The sequence below is a fragment of the Mustelus asterias genome, chromosome 1 (assembly GCF_964213995.1).
Source record: "Mustelus asterias chromosome 1, sMusAst1.hap1.1, whole genome shotgun sequence".
NCBI lineage: Eukaryota > Metazoa > Chordata > Chondrichthyes > Carcharhiniformes > Triakidae > Mustelus > Mustelus asterias.
The window spans coordinates 166894929-166919041 of NC_135801.1; the positions used below are offsets into that span (position 1 = coordinate 166894929).

The 24113-nt window shown below is 45.3% G+C and overlaps 1 protein-coding gene across 16 annotated transcripts in view; it reads right to left on the bottom strand.

The window, feature by feature from the left end:
* Positions 1-24113, bottom strand: part of ctif (CBP80/20-dependent translation initiation factor) — a 268061-nt gene that overhangs the window by 49448 nt on the left and 194500 nt on the right. For all 16 annotated transcript variants that reach the window (XM_078222542.1, XM_078222468.1, XM_078222532.1 and 13 more), the window contains one exon: positions 7158-7605. In XM_078222542.1, the coding sequence (XP_078078668.1) occupies positions 7158-7605 (448 nt within the window). The remainder of the gene's footprint in view (positions 1-7157; positions 7606-24113) is intronic.

The window sequence follows — 24113 nt, forward strand, 5'->3', positions numbered from 1 at the left end:
TCGACACCGTCTTGCACCATATTCATTTTTCAATTCAATTGGTTTGTTTACTTCAACATTATTTACAAGGCAAGTATCCCATCTTCCCTCAGTCTTCTCTGCTGAAAGTCAATTCAGTCACTTGAGTCTTTCTTCATAAACTGTGGGTGGAATTTGCCCAGGAAAATTCTAAGTGTCGAATTCACGTGGAAACTGGAGTAATTCACGCTGGTTTTTTCAGTGGGTGTTCAAAGAAGAATCTCCACGATGAGGCTGGGCCTGGGAATGGTCGGGGGCCGTACGGGGGGAGCGGAGTGCCAACGTTGCGGGGGTCGTGGGGCTGGCCAGCAATCAAGCTGGCAGCTCTCTGAAGTGGGACTTGCTCCCGAGTGAGGGATAGAGGTCCCGTCTCCAACCAATTAATACTCATTGGAGCATTAAATGGCTGTGTGGAAGCCAGTATTGGTAGGGATAGGTTTCCAGCTGACCCTTCAGGAAGTGGGGCAGGAAACCTCCCCATCTGAAAATTCCTGCCCTTAGTCCCACCGCTCCCCGACTTTTTAATCTGTAAACTTGTCAGTTCCTCATCCTCACATACCTGTCTAATGCCCTTTTAAAATTATTTATGGAAACATCTTCCAACACTTTTTCGAGTAGTGTTCCAGTTTCCAGTATCTGAGTGAAAATATTTCTAATAATTTCCCCTCCAGATACTATCATGAGGCTATGCCCCTTTTATTTTTGAAAATATGATTTTTCAACTTTCAACTGACTAGAAATTTTGAAATTTGAAATGAGACAGAACAAACTACGTAAAAATGCAAGGATACCTTACAAGGTGGAGGTGAAAAAACAAACTAGACACCCCCAGGGGATTGTGTGGTGAGGGATATTTCCCACAATTCAACGATCCAGCGAAATGCATCACGCATTTAAAATGCATGACTTTAAAATGCAATGCGCTGGATTTGGAAACAATGGCTGCCACAGCCAGACCCACCCAAAACCCATTGGAAATACACAATGGGTGAAGTATAACAGGTCAGACTGCAGCCACTGCAGGAAGATTGCAAGTGTCACGTGGAGTATTAAGAACGTGTTCAGCAGAGGAAATAGGCTAAAAAGCTACGCTGTCTCCGTCTTTCTTTTTTAGAACAAATGTATTAATTGGTTGCAACCTACCAGCAAACTGAGATCATAGAGAATCATAGAGACCCTACAGCGCAGATGGAGGACATTCGGCCCATTGAGTCTGCACTGACAACATTCCCATCCCAGGCCCTAACCCTACACATTTACCCCACTAATCCCTCTAATCTACACATCTTGGGGCACTAAGGGACAATTTAGAATGGCTAATCAACCTAACCCGCACACCTTTGGACTGTGGGAGGAAACCGGAGCGCCCGGAGGAAACCCACGCAGACACAGGTAGAATGTGTAAACTCCGCACAGATACTGACCCAAGCCGGGAATCGAACCCGGGTGCTTGGAGCTGTGAGACAGCAGTGCTAACCACTGTGCCACCATGCCACCCCCATAGATCTCATAATAATTGCAATATCTTCTACATCTGACTGCACCCAAGATACCAACTGGTCCAAATCAGCAATGATGTTTGAAATCTATTCATCAAGGAAAATCGAAGAACAACACTTAATCATGAATTCTTTTAACATTTTTATTGGACTCTTAACTTCTCTTATTTCTGACACCTGTGTGTGTGTGACATTGTGGCTGGGATTCTCCCAAAAAAATTCTAAGTGCCAAATTTGTGTAAAAATGGGAAACTCCCGCTGGATTTTTCGCAGGATTTTCAAAATGAATCTCACACACACTGTGCACTGCAGAGTGCCTCAGCGTGAATCATGCTGAAATTCAGGGGGTGGGGCCTGTTCCCGCCGGAGAGGCTGGCAGCAGAGCACTGAGTGGGCCACTGCGCATGTGCCGGAGCGGAGATTGGTGTATGTGCAGTAGCCTTGCACTGCCAGTCTCCTGATCGCTGGCCAGCCTCGCAACCACCATTGCTGCCTCTCCGATCGCACCGCCCCCCCCAATTAATGGCCTTCCGGACCTCCCTGAGCCAGCTCCTATGTCCCCACCCACCCTGGCCAGCCCCGATACCCCCCCCACCCCCAAACCCCCAGCAGACCCCCACCACCTCACCCGAATGTTCAGCACTGATCAGCTCCTTCCCTCCCTCTGCCACTGATCCTCCCACCCCCCCGTAGGCACTACCCAATGCCCAGTGGGCAGTGCCAAAGTGCCCCTTGGGGATTGCCATTTTGCTGCAGTGCCAGGGGGGCCAGGCTGGCACTGTCCAGTGCCCCCCTCCCCTTACCCCCGACCTCCTGGGGCCTCCATGGTCTCCCTTCACTCCAGCGGGGTTGGGCCAGCCGTTCTCCATTAGTGGGGAGCTGTTGTAAACCCCGCTGGAGTGGACCACTACTGGCGGGGGAGGCGAGGCTACTGGGCCCGGAGGCTTCATTAAAATCCCGATTTAAATATGGAAATCAGCCCCATTCCGATTTCCGGCACGGAGCTGACGACTCTGGAAATCCGGGCCCCGGAGATGAATGGAGGCCTTGGCGCCTAGCAGGGAGCCTGCGAAATGGCTTCCACTGATGTCTCCTGGCCCATTGCACAGTTAGAGCAGCGCAGCGGGCTGGGAGAATCACCCTCTGTGTTTTTGTTATTTTCTCCTGGGTTTAGTGGTTGGTAAATTTGTTCTTTCTTTAACTCTAGAAAACCTTGTTTGATTAGCTCCTTATTGCTCATGCATAAATAATTACATAAAATTGGATTTGGAAAAGGTATATCCTCATGAAAAAGAAACCCATAACTTTATGTGACCAACCAAGGAGATGGAACAGATGGGAGCCAATTTACTCCCTCTCACCTGGTCATAACAATATTACTATAAGCATCTTGTTGCACACTTAAGGGCAGCAGGTACATGGGAACACCACCACCAGGAAGTTTTCCTTCAAGTTACACACCATCCTGACTTAGAACTTCATCGCCGTTCCTTCACTGTTGCTGGTCAAAATCCTGGAACTCCCTCCCTAACAGCCCTGTGGGCGCACCTACACCATTTGGACTGCAGAGGTTCAAAAAGGTAGCTTGCCACCACCTTCTCAAAGGCAATTAGAGATGGGCAACAACTATTGGCCTGGCTAACAATGTCCACATACTGTAAAAACAACATAGAATGAATATTGTGGAAAGGAATGGAAAGAAAATGGCTTCCAATCATATACCACTGGTTACCTCTTCCTAATGTGGAGATGCCGGCGTTGGACTGGGGTAAACACAGTAAGAAGTTTAACAACACCAGGTTAAAGTCCAACAGGTTTATTTGGTAGCAAAAGCCACACAAGCTTTCGGAGCTCTTACCCCCTTCTTCAGGTGAGTGGGAATTCTGTTCACAAACAGAGCTTATAAAGACACAGACTCAATTTACATGAATAATGGTTGGAATGCGAATACTTACAACTGATCAAGTCTTTAAGAAACGAAACAATGTGAGTGGAGAGAGCATCAAGACAGGCTAAAAAGATGTGTATTGTCTCCAGACACGACAGCCAGTGAAACTCTGCAGGTCCACGCAACTGTGGGAGTTACAAATAGTGTGACATGAACCCAATATCCCGGTTGAGGCCGTCCTCGTGTGTGCGGAACTTGGCTATCAGTTTCTGCTCAGCGACTCTGCGCTGTCGTGTGTCGCGAAGGCCGCCTTGGAGAATGCTTACCCGAATATCAGAGGCCGAATGCCCGTGACGGGGGGGGAGTGGCACTGTTGATCAGGGATAGTGTCACGGCTGTAGAGAAGGTGGACGCCGTGGAGGGATTGACTACGGAGTCTCTGTGGGTGGAGGTTAGGAACAGGAAGGGGTCGGTAACTTTGCTGGGTGTTTTCTATAGGCCGCCCAATAGTAACAGAGATGTTGAGGAGCAGATGGGGAAACAGATCCTGGAGAGATGTAGGAATAACAGAGTTGTCGTGATGGGAGATTTTAATTTCCCAAACATAGATTGGAATATCCCTAGGGCTAGGGGTTTGGATGGAGAGGAGTTTGTTAGGTGTGTCCAGGAGAGTTTCCTGACACAGTATGTGGATAAGCCTACTAGAGGAGAGGCTGTACTTGATCTGGTGCTGGCTAATGAACCTGGACAGGTGGAGGATCTCTCGGTGGGTGAGCATCTTGGGGATAGCGATCATAATTCTATCTCCTTCACGATAGCATTGGAAAGAGATAGGATCAGGCAGGCTAGGAAAGTGTTTCTCTGGAGTAAAGGGAAATACAGTGTCATCAGGGAGGAAATTAGACGGGTAAATTGGAAGGAGGCATTCTTGGGGAAAAGTACCGAAGGAAAGTGGAGGATTTTCAAGGAATGTTTGTCTGGAGCTCTGCATGACAACGTTCCGATGAGACAGGGGGGTGTTGGTAGGGTACGGGAACCGTGGTGCACGAAGGTTGTGATGAACCTGGTGAATAAGAAAAGAGAGGCGTACAGAAGGTTCAGAGAGCTAGGAGGTGTTAAGGATTTAGAGGAGTATACGGGATGTAGGAAGGAGCTTAAGAAGGAAATTAGGAGAGCGAGAAGGGGTCATGAGAAGACCTTGGCGGGTAAGATTAAGGAGAATCCCAAGGCTTTCTACAAATATGTCAAGAGTAAAAGGATGAGATGTGAAGGCATAGGACCCTTAAAAGGTGAAGGGGGAAAAGTTTGTGCGGAACCGTTAGAAATGGCGGAGGTGCTTAATGAATACTTTACCTCGGTATTCACGGTGGAAAGGGATCTGGGTGGTTGTACTGCTGGTTTGCGGTGGACAGAAAGGATCGAGCATGTGGACATAAAGAAAGAGGATGTGTTGGAACTATTGAATGGCATCAAGGTTGGTAAGTCGCCGGGACCGGATGGGATGTACCCCAGGTTACTGTGGGAGGCGAGGGAGGAGATTGCGGAGCCTTTGGCGATGATCTTTGCATCGTCGATGGAGACGGGAGATGTTCCGGAGGATTGGAGGATTGCAGATGTGGTCCCTATATTCAAGAAAGGGAACAGGGACAGCCCGGGAAATTACCGACCGGTGAGTCTAACCTCAGTGGTTGGTAAGTTGATGGAGAGGATCCTGAGAGACAGGATTTATGATCATCTAGAGAAGTTTAGTATGATCAAAAGTAGTCAGCACGGCTTTGTCAAGGGCAGGTCGTGCCTTACGAGCCTGGTTGAGTTCTTTGAAAATGTGACCAAACACATTGACGAAGGAAGAGCGGTGGATGTGGTCTATATGGACTTCAGCAAGGCGTTCGATAAGGTCCCCCATGCAAGACTTCTTGAGAAAGTGAGAGGGCATGGGATCCAAGGGGCTGTTGCCTTGTGGATCCAGAACTGGCTTGCCTGCAGAAGGCAGAGAGTGGCTGTGGAGGGGTCTTTCTCTGCATGGAGGTCAGTGACCAGTGGAGTGCCCCAGGGATCTGTTCTGGGACCCTTGCTGTTTGTCATTTTCATAAATGACCTGGATGAGGAAGTGGAGGGATGGGTTGGTAAGTTTGCTGATGACACCAAGGTAGGTGGTGTTGTGGATAGTTTGGAGGGATGTCAGAAGTTGCAGCGAGACATAGATAGAATGCAAGACTGGGCGGAGAAGTGGCAGATGGACTTCAACCCGGATAAGTGTGTAGTGATCCATTTTGGCAGATCCAATGGGATGAAGCAGCAGTATAATATGAAGGGTACCATTCTTAGCAGTGTAGAGGATCAGAAGGACCTTGGGATCCGGGTCCATAGGACTCTTAAATCGGCCTCGCAGGTGGAGGATGCGGTCAAGAAGGCGTACGGCGTACTGGCCTTCATTAATCGAGGGATTGAGTTTAGGAGTCGGGAGATAATGCTGCAGCTTTATAGGACCCTGGTTAGACCCCACTTGGAGTACTGCGCGCAGTTCTGGTCACCTCATTACAGGAAAGATGTTGAAGCCATTGAAAGGGTGCAGAGGAGATTTACAATGATGTTGCCTGGATTGGGGGGCATGCCTTATGAGGATAGGTTGAGGGAGCTTGGTCTCTTCTCCCTGGAGAGACGAAGGATGAGAGGTGACCTGATAGAGGTTTACAAGATGTTGAGAGGTCTGGATAGGGTAGACTCTCAGAGGCTATTTCCAAGGGCTGAAATGGTTGCTACGAGAGGACACAGGTTTAAGGTGCTGGAGGGTAGGTACAGAGGAGATGTCAGGGGTAAGTTTTTCACTCAGAGGGTGGTGGGTGAGTGGAATCGGCTGACGTCGGTGGTGGTGGAGGCAAACTCGTTGGGGTCTTTTAAGAGACTTCTGGATGAGTACATGGGATTTAATGGGATTGAGGGCTATAGATAGGCCTAGAGGTAGGGATATGATCAGCGCAACTTGTGGGCCGAAGGGCCTGTTTGTGCTGTGGCTTTCTATGTTCTATTTGTAACTCCCACAGTTGCGTGGACCTGCAGAGTTTCACTGGCTGTCTTGTCTGGAGACAATACACATCTTTTTAGCCTGTCTTGATGCTCTCTCCACTCACATTGTTTCGTTTCTTAAAGACTTGATTAGTTGTAAGTATTCGCATTCCAACCATTATTCATGTAAATTGAGTCTGTGTCTTTATAAGCTCTGTTTGTGAACAGAATTCCCACTCACCTGAAGAAGGGGGTAAGAGCTCCGAAAGCTTGTGTGGCTTTTGCTACCAAATAAACCTGTTGGACTTTAACCTGGTGTTGTTAAACTTCTTACTGTGTTTACCTCTTCCTAGCCATTGCATACATTGCAACAAGGTGTGGAAAAGACAGCTGAAACTGTTCCCCCTTTCAAAGAAATCATAGCTGGTCTGTATCTATCAATTCTCAATCTAACCAGACAATTTGGTATCTAATAACATAAAGAACTTTGTCAAATACGATTTGAAATTCCAAGTACATCTACAGTACTTGAATGATCTAATTCATAATGGTTACAAAAAGATCACTAAGAACAATAAAAATTATTTTGAGTCTTGAGCAAGAAGAAGATTGAATCAAAAAGCTGATTCTTTGGATTTAATTTCTGATTAAGTGAAAGATTTTTAAAAATAATAGCAAAGGTGAAACAGCAGTATGTGAGCTTTGTTTTTAGGAGCATTGCAAGAGTTGAAGGGGAAGAAAGTTACCTTTTCTTTCAGCCTTCTCTTCAGTCTATCTTTGGAAGACTCCAACAGATTAACCTTTGGCTGATCCACCTGTCGATCTGAAATGCTATCTTTCCGTTTGATTTCAGAGTTCTGGAGGTTCTGCTGAGTTGGGCTACTGGGCGGATCTGTAGGCTTGTGCATCTCCCCTGCCATCTGGACAGGGCTGTGCGAGGGATCCTCGCTTTGAACATTACTGCTGTCTTTGGCATTCCTGTTCAATTCCTTGTCATTAGGAGAGTGTCTCTGGTTGTGCTGCCATCGGCGCTGCTGGCTGTAGCCATGGTTCGGTGGACCCTGCTTTCCTGCAGCGTGTGGCGCTGGAGTCTGGTACTGTCTCGAGTGATCTCGGTTATGCTTTGTGTTGCTTGGTTGATGCTCTCCATGTTGTTGCTGCACTTTGTTTCCTCCTGGAGTCCTCTGCTGTCTCCTGCAAATAAAGATATTATGTTGTTAGCATTACACATTAATTAAATAAAGTTTATTTGTAACTCTCTTCAGATCACACAGACCACATACCCTGCACAAAATTTTCCTTAAAGACTTAGAACATCCTAGAATAGAATGGACATCTATGCTAATATTTATTAAATAGATTATATACTTTTTCCACTTCTGGTTCAGAGGATGAATATACTCTCTTGTATGGTACTGATCCACATAGAAGACCTCTGGTTCTCCATCTAGGCTGTGCCAAATTGTTTCATGCTAGCTTGGGCGCATTTCAGGTGTTACAATCATTGTCAACAAAATGTCAGCCAGATTCCCCTTCTCAGTCACTGTCCAGAGACCCCTGTTGGAATGTGCCTGTATGTGCCTGGAATGTGCCTGTATGGGCGGCACGGTAGCACAGTGGTTAGCACTGCTGCTTCACAGCTCCAGGGACCTGGGTTCGATTCCTGGCTTGGGTCACTGTCTGTGTGGAGTTTGCACATTCTCCTCGTGCCTGTGTGGGTTTCCTCCGGGTGCTCCGGTTTCCTCCCACAGTCCAAAGATGTGCAGGTTAGGTTGATTGGCCATGCTAAAATGCCCCTTAGTGTCCTGAGATGCGTAGGTTAGAGGGATTAGTAGGTAAAATATGTAGGGATATGGGGGTAGGGCCTGGGTGGGATTGTGGTCGGTGCAGACTCGATGGGCCGAATGGCCTCTTTCTGTACTGTAGGGATTCTATGATTCTATGTGATGGCCAACCTCCTCTGAAGTGCCTCGGGATGTTTTACCATGTTAAAGGCACAATACAAATCCAAGTTGTTGATGTTAGAGGACAACGTCAGGCTCTCTTAAGATGCACCCCAAGATTGCACAGGAATCTCATTCCAATCACAAAAGGAAATGTGCCATCAGTCCTATTCTCAACCAACACCATTCACGTACATTTCTCTGCTGGCTGATAATTAGGATGTGGAGATGATGGTATTGGACTGGGGTAAGCACAGTAAGAAGTCTCACAACACCAGGTTAAAGTCCAACAGGTTTATGCGGTAGCACAAGCTTTCGAAGCGTTGCTCCTTCTTCAGGTGAGTGAGGAGTTCTGATCACAAACAGGGCATACACAGACACAGATTCAATTTACAAGATAATGGTTGGAATGGTTCTGAAAGCTTGTGCTATCAAATAAACCTGTTGGACTTTAACCTGGTATTGTGATACTTCTTACTGATAATTAGGAGCAGAAGCTGTGTCTGACCTTGCCCCTCCTCATTTTGGAGTATCTATTGTCGCACCCTACTGCCAATGCAGTTGAGATCAGTGAACTCACAACAGATTAGGGATCAGAACTGGGACCATCCTAGTCTGTCTGCATCAGTACAAAACTGTTTACCTACTGAGTCATCAGGGGAGTTCTACCACAGACAGAACAATTTCTAAACACTGAGTCACACAAATTGATAATTTGTCTCCACTCGGGTCATTTTAAATAGACTTTTGTTTAAGCAATGATGTATTGTTTTAACATGATATTGTGAAGTGGTTGTAATACTCTGTTGGTTCCCCCCACTCCCTTGCTCTATAGAAAATGTGTATTTCTACTCTTGAAGCAGCAGTCCCTATATGTTTTTCTCTGCTAATTCCGATGTTAAAGTGGTGAACTATGATGAGTTTTTATTCCTAATATCAGGATTCCTATAGGTTACGGTGCAAATTTTGAAGAATAATTTGGAAAATCTTTGCTCATTCTCATGAAAAGAAAGGAAAATAATTAGTCTGACATCTCCTTAGCATTCCAAATTTCCTCTCATATCCGACTGGCTTCTCATAGAATCCATAGAATCCCTACAGTACAGAAGGAGACCATTCGACCCATCAAGTCTGTACTGACCACAATCCCACCCAGGCCCTATTCCCGTAACATGACACATTTACTCTGCTTGTCCCCCTGACACTAGAGTCAATTTAGCCTGGCCAATCAACCTAACCTGCACATCTTTGGACTGTGGGAAGAAACTGGAGCACCCGGAGGAAACCCACGCAGATACGGGGAGAAAGTGCAAACTCCACACAGACAGTGACCCAAGGCTGGAACTGAACCTGGGCCCCTGGCGCTGTAAGGCAGCAGTGTGAACGACTGTACTATTATGCCGCCCATTCTCAAATATATCTCACCAGCATTTTTTAAAGACTTACTGAAGAACAAAAATATTGTTCCTTTTGCAATTTTTTCCTTTCTCCCTTACTGTTCTATTCCTATAGTATGCATTATTCATAGAGAACTGGAGCAAGCAGTTGGCAAGTTGTCAATCAGTAAGAACTTCAAGAGTCAGTGGGAGAAGAGAGGCCCCCTTGATTTACCTCTTTTTTTTCAACTCAGTATCGAGTCCAGATGGAGTGCAGATTGATAAGTTATTGTGTTGGCAAACATGTATTAACATTGAAACATAGAAACTAGAAGCAGGAGTAGGACAATAAGCCCTCCTGCTCCACATTCATTTTGATCATGGCTGATCATTGAATTCAATATCCTGATCCCCTTCCTCCCATATCCTTTGATCCCTGCGCGCTTACTTTCAGAGACTGATGCACGAGGACTCCAAGGTCTCGTTGAGTATCCATCTCTCTCAATTTACACCCATTCAAATAATAATCTGCCTTCCTATTATAGTTACCAAAGTGGATAACCTCACATTTATCCACATTATCTGCATCTGCCATGCACGTGCCCACACACTCAGCCTGTCCAAATCACGCTGAAGCATCTCTGCATCCTCCTCACAGCTCACCCTCCCACCCAACTTTGTATCATCTTCAAATCTGGAGATCATGCATTCAGTTCCCTCTTCCAAATCATTAATATATGTGAACAGTTGGGGGTCCTAGCACAGATCTCTGCAGAGCACCACTAGTCACTGACTGCCAATCAGAAAAAGACCCATTTATGCCAACTCTTTGCTTCGTAACTGCTAACCAACTTTCTATCCACCTCAAGACATTACCTGCAATCCCATGTACTTTAACTTTACATAGCAGCCTGTTGCGAGAGACCTTGTTGAAAGCCTTCCGATCGTTTAAATAAACCACATCGACTGGTTCCCCTTGATGTACTCTACAAGTCACATCCTCAAAAAATTCCAGTAGCTTCATCAAGCATGATTTCCCTTTTGTAAATCCATGCTGACTTTGTCTGATTATACCAGTGCCTTCCAAATGCCGACTTATGAAATCTTTGATAATAGACTCCAGCAACTTCCCCAGTACCGATGTTAGGCTCACTGGTCTATAGTCCCCTGTTTTCTCTCTACCTCCCTTTATGAATAGTGGGTTACATTAGCTACCCTCCAATCTGTGGGAACGATTCCAGAGTCCAAAGAATTTTGGAAAGTAACAACTAATGGATCTACTATTTCCAGAGCCACTTCTTTAAGTACTCTGGGATGAAGGTTATCAGGACTTGGGGATTTATCTACCTTTAACCCCATCAATTTCCCCAAAACTATTTCTCTACGAATGCTGATTTAATTCAGCTCCTCACTAAAACATGTTTCTCTCTGCAGTTCTGGTATATTATTCATGTCTTCCTTTATGAAGACTGAAGCAAAGTACAAATTTAATTCCTCAGCCATTTCTTTATTTCCTGTTATGAATTCTCCTGCTTATGACTGTAAGGGGCCTACATTCGTTTTTGTCAATCTTTTTCTCTTTACATATCTATGGAAACTTTTGCAGTCAGTTTTTAAGTTCCCTGCTAGCTTACTTTCATACTCTAGTTTTCCCTTCTTAATCAATCCCCTGGTCTTCCTTTGCTGAATTTTAAACTGCTCCCAATCCTCAGGCATATTGCTTTTTCTTGCCAATTTGTATGCTTCTTCCTTGAAATGATACTATCTCTAATTTCCCTTGTAAGCCATGGTTTGGCCACAATTCCCTTACCACTCTTGCGCCAAACAGCAACACCTTGAAATGATACTATCTCTAATTTCCCTTGTAAGCCATGGTTTGGCCACAATTCCCTTACCACTCTTGCGCCAAACAGGAACAAACAGCTTCGGGAGTTCACCTATTCATTCTTTAAATGCCTGCCATTGCCTGTCCACTGCCTTTCGTTACAATAATGTTTCCCAGTCCATCATGGCCAATTCATGCCTCATACCATCATAGTTACCTTTATTGAGATTCAGGACCCTGGTTTCAGAATCAACTATGTCACCATCCATCTTGACAAAGAATTCTACCATATTACGGTCACTTGTCCACGGGTTCTGTCACAACTAGACAGCTAACTAATCCTTTCTCATTGCACAACACCCAGTCAAAGATGGCCTGCTCTTGTGTTGGTTCCTCAACATATTGCTCCAGAAAACCATCCCGTATGCACTCCAGAAATTCCTCCTCTATTGTACTGTGACTAATTTGACTCTCTCAATCCATATAGGGCGGCATGGTAGCACAGTAGGGTGGCATGGTAGCACAGTGGTTAGCACTGCTGCTTCATAGCTCCAGGGACCTGGGTTCGATTCCCGGCTTGGGTCACTGTCTGTGTGGAGTTTGCACGTTCTCCTTGTGTCTGTGTGGGTTTCCTCCGGGTGCTCCGGTTTCCTCCCACAGTCCAAAGATGTGCGGGTTAGGTTGATTGGCCATGCTAAAATTGCCCTTAGCGTCCTGAGATGCGTAGGTTAGAGGGATTAGTGGGTAAATATGTAGGGATATGGGGGTAGGGCTTGGGTGGGATTGTGGTCGGTGCAGACTTGATGGGCCAAATGGCCTCTTTCTGTACTGTAGGGATTATAGAACCATAGAACCATAGAAAATTACAGCTTAGAAACAGGCCTTTTGGCCCTTCTTGTCTGTGCCTAACCATTTTTTGCCTAGTCCCACTGACCTGCACTTGGACCATATCCCTCCACACCCCTCTCATCCATGAACCCGTCCAAGTTTTTCTTAAATGTTAAAGCATTTACCACTTTATCCGGCAGCTCATTCCACACTCCCACCACTCTCTGCGTGGAGAAGCCCCCCCTAATATTCCCTTTAAACTTTTCTCCTTTCACCCTTAACCCATGCCCTCTGGTTTTTTTCTCCCCTAGCCTCAGCAGAAAAAGCCTGCTTGCATTCACTCTATCTATACCCATCAAAATCTTATACACCTCTATCAAATCTCCCCTCAATCTTCTACGCTCCAGGGAATAAAGGCCCAACCTATTCAATCTCTCTCTGTAACTCAGCTTCTCAAGTCCCGGCAACATCCTTGTGAACCTTCTCTGCACTCTTTCAACCTTATTTACATCCTTCCTGTAACTAGGTGACCAAAACTGTACACAATACTCTAAATTCAGCCTCACCAATGCCTTATATAACCTTACCATAACACTCCAACTTTTATACTCGATACTCCGATTTATAAAGGCCAATGTACCAAAGGCACTCTTTACGACCCTATCCACCTGTGACGTCACTTTTAGGGAATTCTGTACCTGTATTCCCTTATGATTCTATGATCTCATTCTATGATATGGAAATTAAAGTCGCCCATAATCACAGATGTTCCTTCAACATATAAATCTCTGATTTCCTGTCTAATGGTTTTCCCAACTTTACCACTACAGTTTTATGGATTGTATACCATCTCCACCAATGTTTTTTCACTCCTTGCTGTCTCTTAACTCCATCCAAACAGATTTCACATCATCCATGCTAATATCTTTCCTCAAAAATGTATCAATATCACCTTTAATCAACAATGCAACTCCACCACCTTTTCCTTTCTGTCTGTCCTTCCTAAACACTGAATAGCCCTCAATGTTTAGTTCCCATCCTTGATCACCTTGGAGCCACGTCTCCGTAATGCCAACTATATCATACCCCTTTACAACTATCTGCGCAACTATTTCATCCATTTTGCTTTGAATGCTCTGAGCTCAGGTGGGCACTTTTAACATTTCTTTTCCCTTTCCTACTATTTTTTTCTCGGTCCTTATCTGACTTTGGCCCTTGATTTCTCTGCCTGTCACTTTCCTTATGCTCCTTAATGTCTTTTCCTCTTGTTCTTAATTCCCCCTGCTCTGAATTCTTGCAAAGGTTCCCACCCTACTGCCACAAATAAGCACTTTTTTCAGAATAAGTCCAATATTCATGTGTGCAGATACAGATGTGGGTACTGGAAATCTGAAACAAAAACAAAAGGACCGGAAAGGATATATTAAGGAGAGCTTTTCTGATTTAGATTTGGGTACAAGTAACACACAACATAAAAAGTAATCAGCATAGTAAATGTGCAGAGGGCTATGAATGACTTGAGGAGCACATGAATAAATTAGCAGATTAAGGAGAAGTATTCAGATGAAATCTAATGAAAGAATAAGGCAAGGATATATAAATGACTACATGCTAAATACTAAAACTTTAAAAAAGAGGAAAAGAGTGACTTGGGAGGTTTAAATGCACAGATTTTAAAAAAGGTTAAACACGTTGATGAAGCTGCATAAAAAAACCATATATGATCCAGTGATTTTAAAAAGATGTTTTCGGGAATTTTAACCTTTTTGTTGGTTTGGATCAACTGGGGGATATATCCGAGCGTTCAACCACTGAGTCTATGTGGGTAGAACTGAGAAATAAGAAGGGGGAAATCACTTTGATAGGGTTGTACTATAGGCCCCCAAATAGTCAGTGGGAAATTGAGGAGCAAATATGTAAGGAGATAGCTCCAAGAAAAATAGGGTGGTAATGGTAGGGAATTTTACCTTTCCCAACATTGACTGAGACAGCCATAGTATTAGAGGGTTGGATGGAGAGAAATTTGTTGAGTGTATTCAGGTGGAATTTCTCATTCAGTATGTGGATGGCCCGACTAGAAAGGGGCAAAACTTGACCTCCTCTTGGGAAATAAGGAAGGGCAGGTGATAGAAGTGTTAGTGAGGGATCACTTTGGGACCTGTGACCATAATTCTATTAGTTTTAAGATAGCTATGGAGAATGATAGGTCTGGCCCAAAAGTTAAAGTTCTAAATTGGGGCAAGGCCAATTTTGATGGTATCAGGCAGGGACTTTCAAAAGTCAATTGGGGGAGTCTGTAGGAAGGCAAAGGGATATCTGGTAAGTGGGAGGCTTTCAAAAGTATGTTAACCAGGATTCAGGGTAAGCACATTCCTCTTCGAGTGAAGGGCAAGGCTGGCAGAAGTAGGGAACCCTGGATGACTGGGGATGTTGAGGCCTTGGTCAAGAAGAAGAAGGGGGCACATGACATGCATAGGCAGCTGGGATCAAGTGAATCCCTTGAAGAGTATAGGGGGTGTAGGAGTAGAGTTAAGAGAGAAATCAGGAGAGCAAAAAGGGGACACGAGATTGTTTTGGCAGATAAAGCAAAGGAGAATCCAAAGAGCTTCTACAAATACATAAAGGGCGAAAGAGTAACAAGGGAGAGAGTAGGGCCTCTTAAGGATCAACAAGGTCATCGATGTGCGGATCCACAAGAGATGGGTGAGATCCTAAATGAATATTTCTCATCAGTATTTACTGTTGAGAAACGCATGGATGGTAGGGAACTTGGGGAAATAAATAGTGATGTCTTGAGGACTGTACATATTACAGAGGAGGTGGTGCTGGAAGTCTTAAAGCGCATCAAGGGGGATAAATTCCCAGGACCTGATGAAGTGTATCCCAGGACATTGTGGGAAGCTAGCGAGAAAATTGCGGGTTCCCTAACAGAGATATTTGAATCATTGATAGTCACAGGTGAGATGCCTGAAGATTGGAGGGTGGCAAATGTTGTGCCTTTGTTTAAAAAGGACTACAGGGAAAAGCCTGGGAGCTACAGGCTAGTGAGCCTCACATCTGTGGTGGGTAAGTTGTTGGAAGGTATTTTGAGAGACAGGATCTACAGGCGTTTAGAGACGCAAGGACTGATCAGGGACAGTCAGCGTGGCTTTGAGAGTGGAAAATCATGTCTCACAAATTTGATTGAGTTTATTGAAGGGGTAACGCAGAAGGTAGATGAGGGCAGTACAGTTGATGTTGTCTACATGGACCCTAGCAAGGCCTTTGACAAGGTGCCACATGGTAGATTGTTGCATAAGATTAAATCTCACGGGATCCAGGATGAGGTAGCTAAATGGATACAAAATTGGCTTGACAGAAGCCAGAGGGTGGTTGTAGAAGGTCGTTTTTCAAACTGGAGGCGTGACCAGTGGTGTGCCTCAGGGATCAGTGCTGGGTCCACTGTTATTTGTCATTTATATTAATGATTTGGATGAGAATATAGGAGGCAGCTGGGATCAAGTGACACCAAGATTGGTGGCATAGTGGACAATGAAGAAAGTTATCTCGGATTGCAACAGGATCTTGATCAATTGGGCCAGTGGGCTGACAAATGGCAGATGGAGTTTAATTTAGATAAATGCGAGGTGATACATTTTGGTAGATTGAACCAGGACAGGACTTACTCAGTTAATGGTAGGGCGTTGGGGAGATTTACAGAACAAAGAGATCTCGGGGTACATGTTCATAGCTCCTTGAAAGTGGAGTCACAGGTGGACAGAGTGGTGAAGAAGGCATTCAGCATGCTTGGTTTCATTGGTCAGAACATTGAATACAGGAGCTGGGACGTCTTGTTGAAGTTGTACAAGACATTGGTAAGGCCACACTTGGAATACTGTGTACAGTTCTGGTCACCCTGTTATAGAAAGGATATTATTAAACTAGAAAGAGTGCAGAAGAGATTTACTAGGATGCTACCGGGACTTGATGGTTTGAGCTATAAGAAGAGGCTGGATAGACTGAGACTTTTTTCTCTGGAGCGTAGAAGGCTGAGGGGTGATCTTATAGAGTCTATAAAATAATGAGGGGCATAGATCAGCAAAATAGTCAATATCTTTACCAAAGGAGTCTAAAACTAGAGGGTATAGGTTCAAGGTGAGAGGGTAGAGATAAAAAAGTGTCCAGAGGGGCAATTTTTTCACACAGAGGGTGGTGATTGTCTGGAACAAGCTGCCAGAGGTAGTAGTAGAGGCAGGTACAATTTTGCCTTTTAAAAAGCGTTCAGACAGTTACATGAGTAAGATGGCTATCGAGGGATATGGGTCAAATGTGGGCAATTGGGACTAGCCTCGGGGTTTAAAAAAAAGGGTGCATGGACAAGTTGGGCCGTAGGGCCTGTTTCCATGCTGAAAACCTCTGTGACTCTATGACTCTAAATGTGAGGTTAAAGCCGAATTGTGACTGTAACCCACTCGTGTCCGATTTTAATGGAGGTGGGATGAGGGTTGGGCATATAACCCACTCCCAGGAAGTGGGTGAGCAATTTAAATATTCTAATAAACATGTGGGCCATATTTTTATCCACCACTTTAAATTTAACACTGGCAGCTACAGAGTGAGGAAGATGGTGGTGAGCCCTGTGATCAGGCACTACTTCCCTCCAATCCTTCCGATCTCCCCCAACATCCCTCTTCATGTCCCCCACTGCAACCTCCTCCCCTCTTGGAGGCCTCCATGTTCCCCCTTGTTGTGCTCAATGGTTCAGTGTTTGATTATGTGTGCCTATTCAGTATGAGTGATTAGTTAAACCTGGATGTGGTGATGGAGAAAGAGAAACTAAACTAAAGTTGAACTTGCTGGAAGAATGAGAATAAATATTTTAAAGCATTGAAAAAAAATCTTATTACAGACATATAACCAGGAGTATATCATCTGTAACATGTCCGAGGCAAAAACACAACAACTGTCAACAAGGATGATGGAGAATAGTTTAAATTTGCCAGTTCCAATACTGTTCCTTGCTTCACCAAGAGATCCACCCATGCTGAGGGATCAATGGATTTCTGGGTTCAAAGCCAAGTTGTTTTGTGGAAATTGGCTTCTATATTTTAATTTGACACACGAACGACTAATTTGTGACCATTTAGTCGAAAAGACTTTAATTCTGAGAATTAAGGAATGCCTCCCTCATGGAGGATGATGATTTAATCTTGGGAAGAAGCCACAAACTTGGCATTCCAAATCGAATCTGCCATGTTAGATTCAAAGAGATTACATAGAAATTCACACCCTCAGACTCAGGGTTGCAGGCACAGCTTGCCCAACCAACTCATAGCAAGAGTTACTGACAATGGGACCACAGTAGTCTCATCAACAGGAGCCCCATCACAATCAGAAACTCTCAAACATGTGCCCAAATTGTGGAAATGCTCATTGATTCACAACACATCAAGCTTGAGGGAAAAAGTGTCGCTCATGCTTAAAGTGGAATCACTTTACTAAGATGTGTAGATCAAAGAAGTTGACTTTATCAGTTTGACATGCGGAGGGGTCTCTTCTCGAGAATAAGGTATGGCAGTTTCTACAGTTGGGGACGGCACGGTGGCACCGTGGGGTGGCACTGCTGCCTCACAGTGCCAGGGACGTGGGTTCAATTCCCGGCTTGGGATCAATGTCTGTGTGGAGTCTGCACGTTCTCCCCATGTCTGTGTGGGTTTCCTCCGGGTGCTCCGATTCCCTCCCACAGTCCAAAAGACATGCTGGTTAGGTGCATTCGCCATGCTAAATTCTCCCTCAGTGTACCTGAACAGGTGACGGAGTGTGGCGACTAGGGAATTTTCACAGTAACCTCACTGCAGTGTTAATGTAAGCCTACTTGTGACGCTAATGAATAAACTTTAAAACACCGGGTCATTTTAAGGAAAGTCCAGTTGAGATCTTGGGTATCTCAATGTCACTTTTCGTCAATGTCAGCACAAAAGTTCTTATATTGAGCGACAAACAACACCATAGTTATTTTTTGCAACTTTCTCTCATTCCTGCGACACACTCTTTAGTATTACAAATACTCGATTATTTTGGTTTTGGGAACAATCATGGTTTGGTATGCCACAGATACGTCACTCCACACATTCTATGTAGCTAAAGGTAGGAACCCTTATGGGAGTAAACCTGTTTGATAGGCTTGTCATCACACTTGAAGTCGTCACTGAAGTACACATTAATGTCAACAACACAGGCTACACACGATGGTAGTCTTCCTTATTTACTGGGTTTTGTAGAGATAAAGGGGTAAAGTCATGCCACCTGCATTGGCATATTAATCCCACCAGTTTTGCAAAATTTGAGACTGTTGCCTTTTGCAATCTGTGTTGAATTGTCACAGGAACTGAAATAAAGTTTATTTATTAGTCACAAGTAAGCTTACATTCACACTGCAATGAAGTTGCTGTGAAAATACTGTGAAATGACTCGAAGCAGATGGTATAATTGTGTGAGTCAACTCATCACCATGGATATCAAACCTAGTCACTGCACAATGCAACAGCGGCATAATTAAGAGTTAAGGTGGTCAACAAAACTATCATTCTAGACAAATATCCACATCTTATGATGCAAGAATGATTAGTCTTCATGAAACTCAATATGCAACAGAGCTAACCCCAGATGTCATATGTGGAACAAAGCTGATATCTTACAGCTTTTGTTACTGATGAAGGTGTGTTTCAATACTGCAGAATTCCAGATGGACTAAGTTCAGCACCTAGTGCATTCCAGAAGATAATTTCTTCAGTCTTGTCAGACATTGAGCGAGTGCTCAAGCTACTTAGGGATGTTGCTGTTCATGGAAGGGACAGAGCAGAATATGATCAGCGATTATTAGTGGCACTCACTCCACTTGCATAACACTAGTTGACACACCACAAGGACAAGCGTACATTGCTGGCATGCAAGACTGACTTTCTACAGGGTAAGCACAGTAAGAAGTCTCACAACACCAGGTTAAAGTCCAACAGGTTTATTTGGTAGCAAGTACCATAAGCTTTCGGAGCACAGCTCCTTCGTCAGATGGAGTGGATATCTGTTTTCAAACAGTGCAAACAGACACAGAAATCAAATTACAGAATACTGATTAGAATGCAAATCTCTACAGCCAGCCAGGTCTTAAATGTACAGACAATGTGGGTGGAGGGAGCATTCAACACAGGTTAAAGAGATGTGTATTGCCTCCAGACAGAACAGCTAGTGAAATTCTGCAAGTCCAGGAGGCAAGCTGTGGGGGTTACTGATAATGTGACATAAATCCAACATCCCGGTTTAGGCCGTCCTCATGTGTGCGGAACTTGACTATCAGTTTCTGCTCAGCGACTCTGCGCTGTCGTGTGTCGTGAAGGCCGCCTTGGAGAACGCTTACCTGAAGATCCAAGGCTGAATGCCCGTGACTGCTGAAGTGCTCCCCCACAGGAAGAGAACAGTCTTGCCTGGTAATTGTCGAGCGGTTCATTCATCCGTTGTCGTAGCATCTGCATGGTTTCCCCAATGTACCATGCCTCGGGACATCCTTTCTTGCAGCGTATCAGGTAGACAATGTTGGCCGAGTTGCAAGAGTAGGTACCGTGTACCTGGTAGATGGTGTTCTCACGTGAGATGATGGCATCCGTGTCGATGATCCGGCACGTCTTGCAGAGATTGCTGTGGCAGGGTTGTGTGGTGTCGTGGTCACTGTTCTCCTGAAGGCTGGGTAGTTTGCTGCGGACAATGGTCTGTTTGAGGTTGCGTGGTTGTTTGAAGGCAAGAAGTGGGGGTGTGGGGATGGCCTTGGCGAGATGTTCGTCTTCATCAATGACATGTTGAAGGCTCCGGAGGAGATGCCGTAGCTTCTCCGCTCCGGGGAAGTACTGGACGATGAAGGGTACTCTGTCCACCGTGTCCCGTGTTTGTCTTCTGAGGAGGTCGGTGCGGTTTTTCGCTGTGGCGTGTCGGAACTGTTGATCGATGAGTCGAGCGCCATATCCTGTTCTTATGAGGGCATCTTTCAGCGTCTGGAGGTGTCTGTTGCGATCCTCCTCATCCGAGCAGATCCTGTGTATTCGGAGGGCTTGTCCAGAGGGGATGGCTTCTTTTACGTGTTTAGGGTGGAAGCTGGAGAAGTGGAGCATCATGAGGTTATCCGTGGGCTTGTGGTACAGTGAGGTGCTGAGATGACCGTCCTTAATAGAGATGCGTGTGTCCAAGAATGCAACCGATTCCGGAGAGTAGTCCATGGTGAGTCTGATGGTGGGATGGAACTTGTTGATGTCATCATATAGTTGTTTCAGTGATTGCTCACCATGACTCCAAAGGAAGAAAATGTCATCGATGTATCTAGTGTATAGCATCGGTTGAAGGTCCTGTGCGGTGAAGAAGTCTTGTTCGAACCTGTGCATGAAGATGTTGGCATATTGAGGTGCGAATTTGGTCCCCATGGCTGTTCCGTGTGTCTGGATGAAGAACTGGTTATTGAAGGTGAAGATATTGTGGTCCAGGATGAAGCGGATGAGTTGTAAAATTGCATCTGGAAACTGGCAGTTGACGGCATTGAGTACTGAGGCCGTTGCAGCAATGCCATCATCGTGGGGGATGCTGGTGTAGAGTGCTGAGACATCCATTGTGACGAGGAGTGCTCCTGGTTCAACTGCTCCATGTGTGCTGAGTTTCTGTAGGAAGTCCGTAGTGTCGTGACAAAAGCTGGGGGTTCTTTGTACAATGGGTTTCAAGATGCCCTCGACATAGCCGGAGAGGTTCTCGCACAGGGTTCCGTTTCCTGAAACGATGGGACGGCCGGGTGTGTTTGCCTTGTGTATTTTTGGGAGGCAGTAGGGATCTCCAACGCGTGGAGTACGTGGGATGAGAGCACGGAGGGTGCTCTGAAGGTCCGGATCAAAGGTTTTGATCAGAGTGTTGAGTTGACGGGTATGTTCTTTGGTCGGATCTGTGGGTAACTGTCTGTAGTGTTCCTCGTTGTTCAGTTGTCGGTACACTTCTTTGCAGTAATCCGTTCTGTTCAGTATGACGATGGCCCCTCCTTTGTCTGCTGGTTTGATGACAATGTTGCGGTTGGTCTTGAGAGCGTGGATGGCGTTGCGTTGTGCTTGGGTGATGTTCGGTGCTGTCTTGTGAGTGCGGCTGATGGCTTGGGCATACATGTCAAGTCGAGGGCAGCGGCCTTCCGGAGGAGTCCAATTCGGCTCTTTCCTCTTCGGTTGCACTGCGGGTCTCTCTGTCTGCTGTTCCGGTTCATTAGCTGTCTCATTTTAGTAGAGATCTCCAACGCGTGGCCAAAGGCCATCCCCACACCCCCACTTCTTGCCTTCAAACAACCACGCAACCTCAAACAGACCATTGTCCGCAGCAAACTACCCAGCCTTCAGGAGAACAGTGACCACGACACCACACAACCCTGCCACAGCAACCTCTGCAAGACGTGCCGGATCATCGACACGGATGCCATCATCTCACGTGAGAACACCATCTACCAGGTACACGGTACCTACTCTTGCAACTCGGCCAACGTTGTCTACCTGATACGCTGCAAGAAAGGATGTCCCGAGGCATGGTACATTGGGGAAACCATGCAGACGCTACGACAACAGATGAATGAACACCGCTCGACAATCACCAGGCAAGACTGTTCTCTTCCTGTGGGGGAGCACTTCAGCAGTCACGGGCATTCAGCCTTGGATCTTCAGGTAAGCGTTCTCCAAGGCGGCCTTCACGACACACGACAGCGCAGAGTCACTGAGCAGAAACTGATAGCCAAGTTCCGCACACATGAGGACGGCCTAAACCGGGATGTTGGATTTATGTCACATTATCAGTAACCCCCACAGCTTGCCTCCTGGACTTGCAGAATTTCACTAGCTGTTCTGTCTGGAGACAATACACATCTCTTTAACCTGTGTTGAATGCTCCCTCCACCCACATTGTCTGTACATTTAAGACCTGGCTGGCTGTAGAGATTTGCATTCTAATCAGTATTCTGTAATTTGATTTCTGTGTCTGTTTGCACTGTTTGAGAACAGATATCCATTCCATCTGACGAAGGAGCTGTGCTCCGAAAGCTTATGGTATTTGCTACCAAATAAACCTGTTGGACTTTAACCTGGTGTTGTGAGACTTCTTACTGTGCTTACCCCAGTCCAACGCCGGCATCTCCACATCATTTCTACAGGGTGACAGGAGTAAAGCCTGCACATGACAATGTCAAAGTCAGCTCTGCGCTTCTGACCCTGTTTAACATGAAAAAGTTAGCATTATTCCTAAGTACAATCAACCTTTATCACAAATGTGTTACTAATGTTACAATCCCAGTTGTTATTATAACTGGATGGGAAGATCTTAGAATGGAACACTGGCTCAAATGACCATTACTTTTACTTTTTGTTATAAAATGTGGGGGAACAGAGTCATGTGACCACTAAATAGTTTTGTTTAACAACAAGGAAAAGTACTTATTAAACATGGAAGAATTAGATTATGATACAAAACTCCTTTACTATCTCTTATCTTAAGAAATATGCACATATTAAAATGAACATAGATTACAAAGTACACTGTATCCTCACTGGTTACAGGGGAGATGTGATGTGGAGATGCCGGCGTTGGACTGGGGTAAACACAGTTTACAGCTTGCCCCTGGACTTGCAGAATCTCACTAGCTGTTCTGTCTGGAGACAATACACATCTCTTTAACCTGTGTTGAATGCTCCCTCCACCCACATTGTCCATACCTTTAAGACCTGGCTGGCTGTAGAGATTTGCATTCTAATTAGTATTCTGTAACTTGATTTCTGTGTCTGTGCACTGTTTGAGAGCACATTTCCACTCCATCTGACGAAGAAGCAGTGCTCCGAAAGCTTATGGTATTTGCTACCAAATAAATCTGTTGGACTTTAACCTGGTGTTGTGAGACTTCTTACAGGGGAGATCCCAGAGGATTGGAGAATAGCCAATGTTGTTTTTTGTTTAAGGGTAGCAAGGATAATCCAGGTAATTACAGCCCGGTGAGCCTTACATCAGTGGTAAGGAAATTATTGAAGAGGGTTCTTCGAGACAAGCTTTTCTCCCACTTGGAAGTAAGTGGATGCATTAGCAAGAGACAACATGGTTTTGTGAAAGGGAGGTTGTGTCTCACTAACTTGATCGGGTTTTTCGAGGAAGTGACAAAGATGATTGATGAGGGTAGGGCAGTGGATGTTGTCTACATGGACTTTAGGAAGGCCTTTGACAAGGTTCCTCATGGCAGACTGGTACAGAAGGTGAAGTCGCACGGGATCAGAGGTGAGCTGGCAAGATGGATACAGATTGGGCTCGGTCATAGAAGACAGAGTGTAGCAGTGGAAGGGTGCATTTCTGAATGGAGGGCTGTGACTACTGGCATTCCTCAGGGATCAGTGCTGGGACCTTTGCTGTTTGGAATATATATAAATGATTAGGAGGAAAATGTAACTGGTTTGATTAATAAGTTTGCGGATGACACAAAGCTTAGTGGAACTGCGGATAGCAATGAGGACTGTCAGAGGATACAGCAGGAGACAGTTCAGTTAGGGACTTGGGCGGCGAGATGGCAGATGGAGTTTAATACGGACAAATGTGAGGTAATGCATTTTGGAAAGTCTAATACAGATAGGAAAGATACAGTAAGTGGCGATACCCTTAAGAGTACTGATAGGCAGAGGGATCTGGGTGTACAGGTACACAGGTCACTGAAAG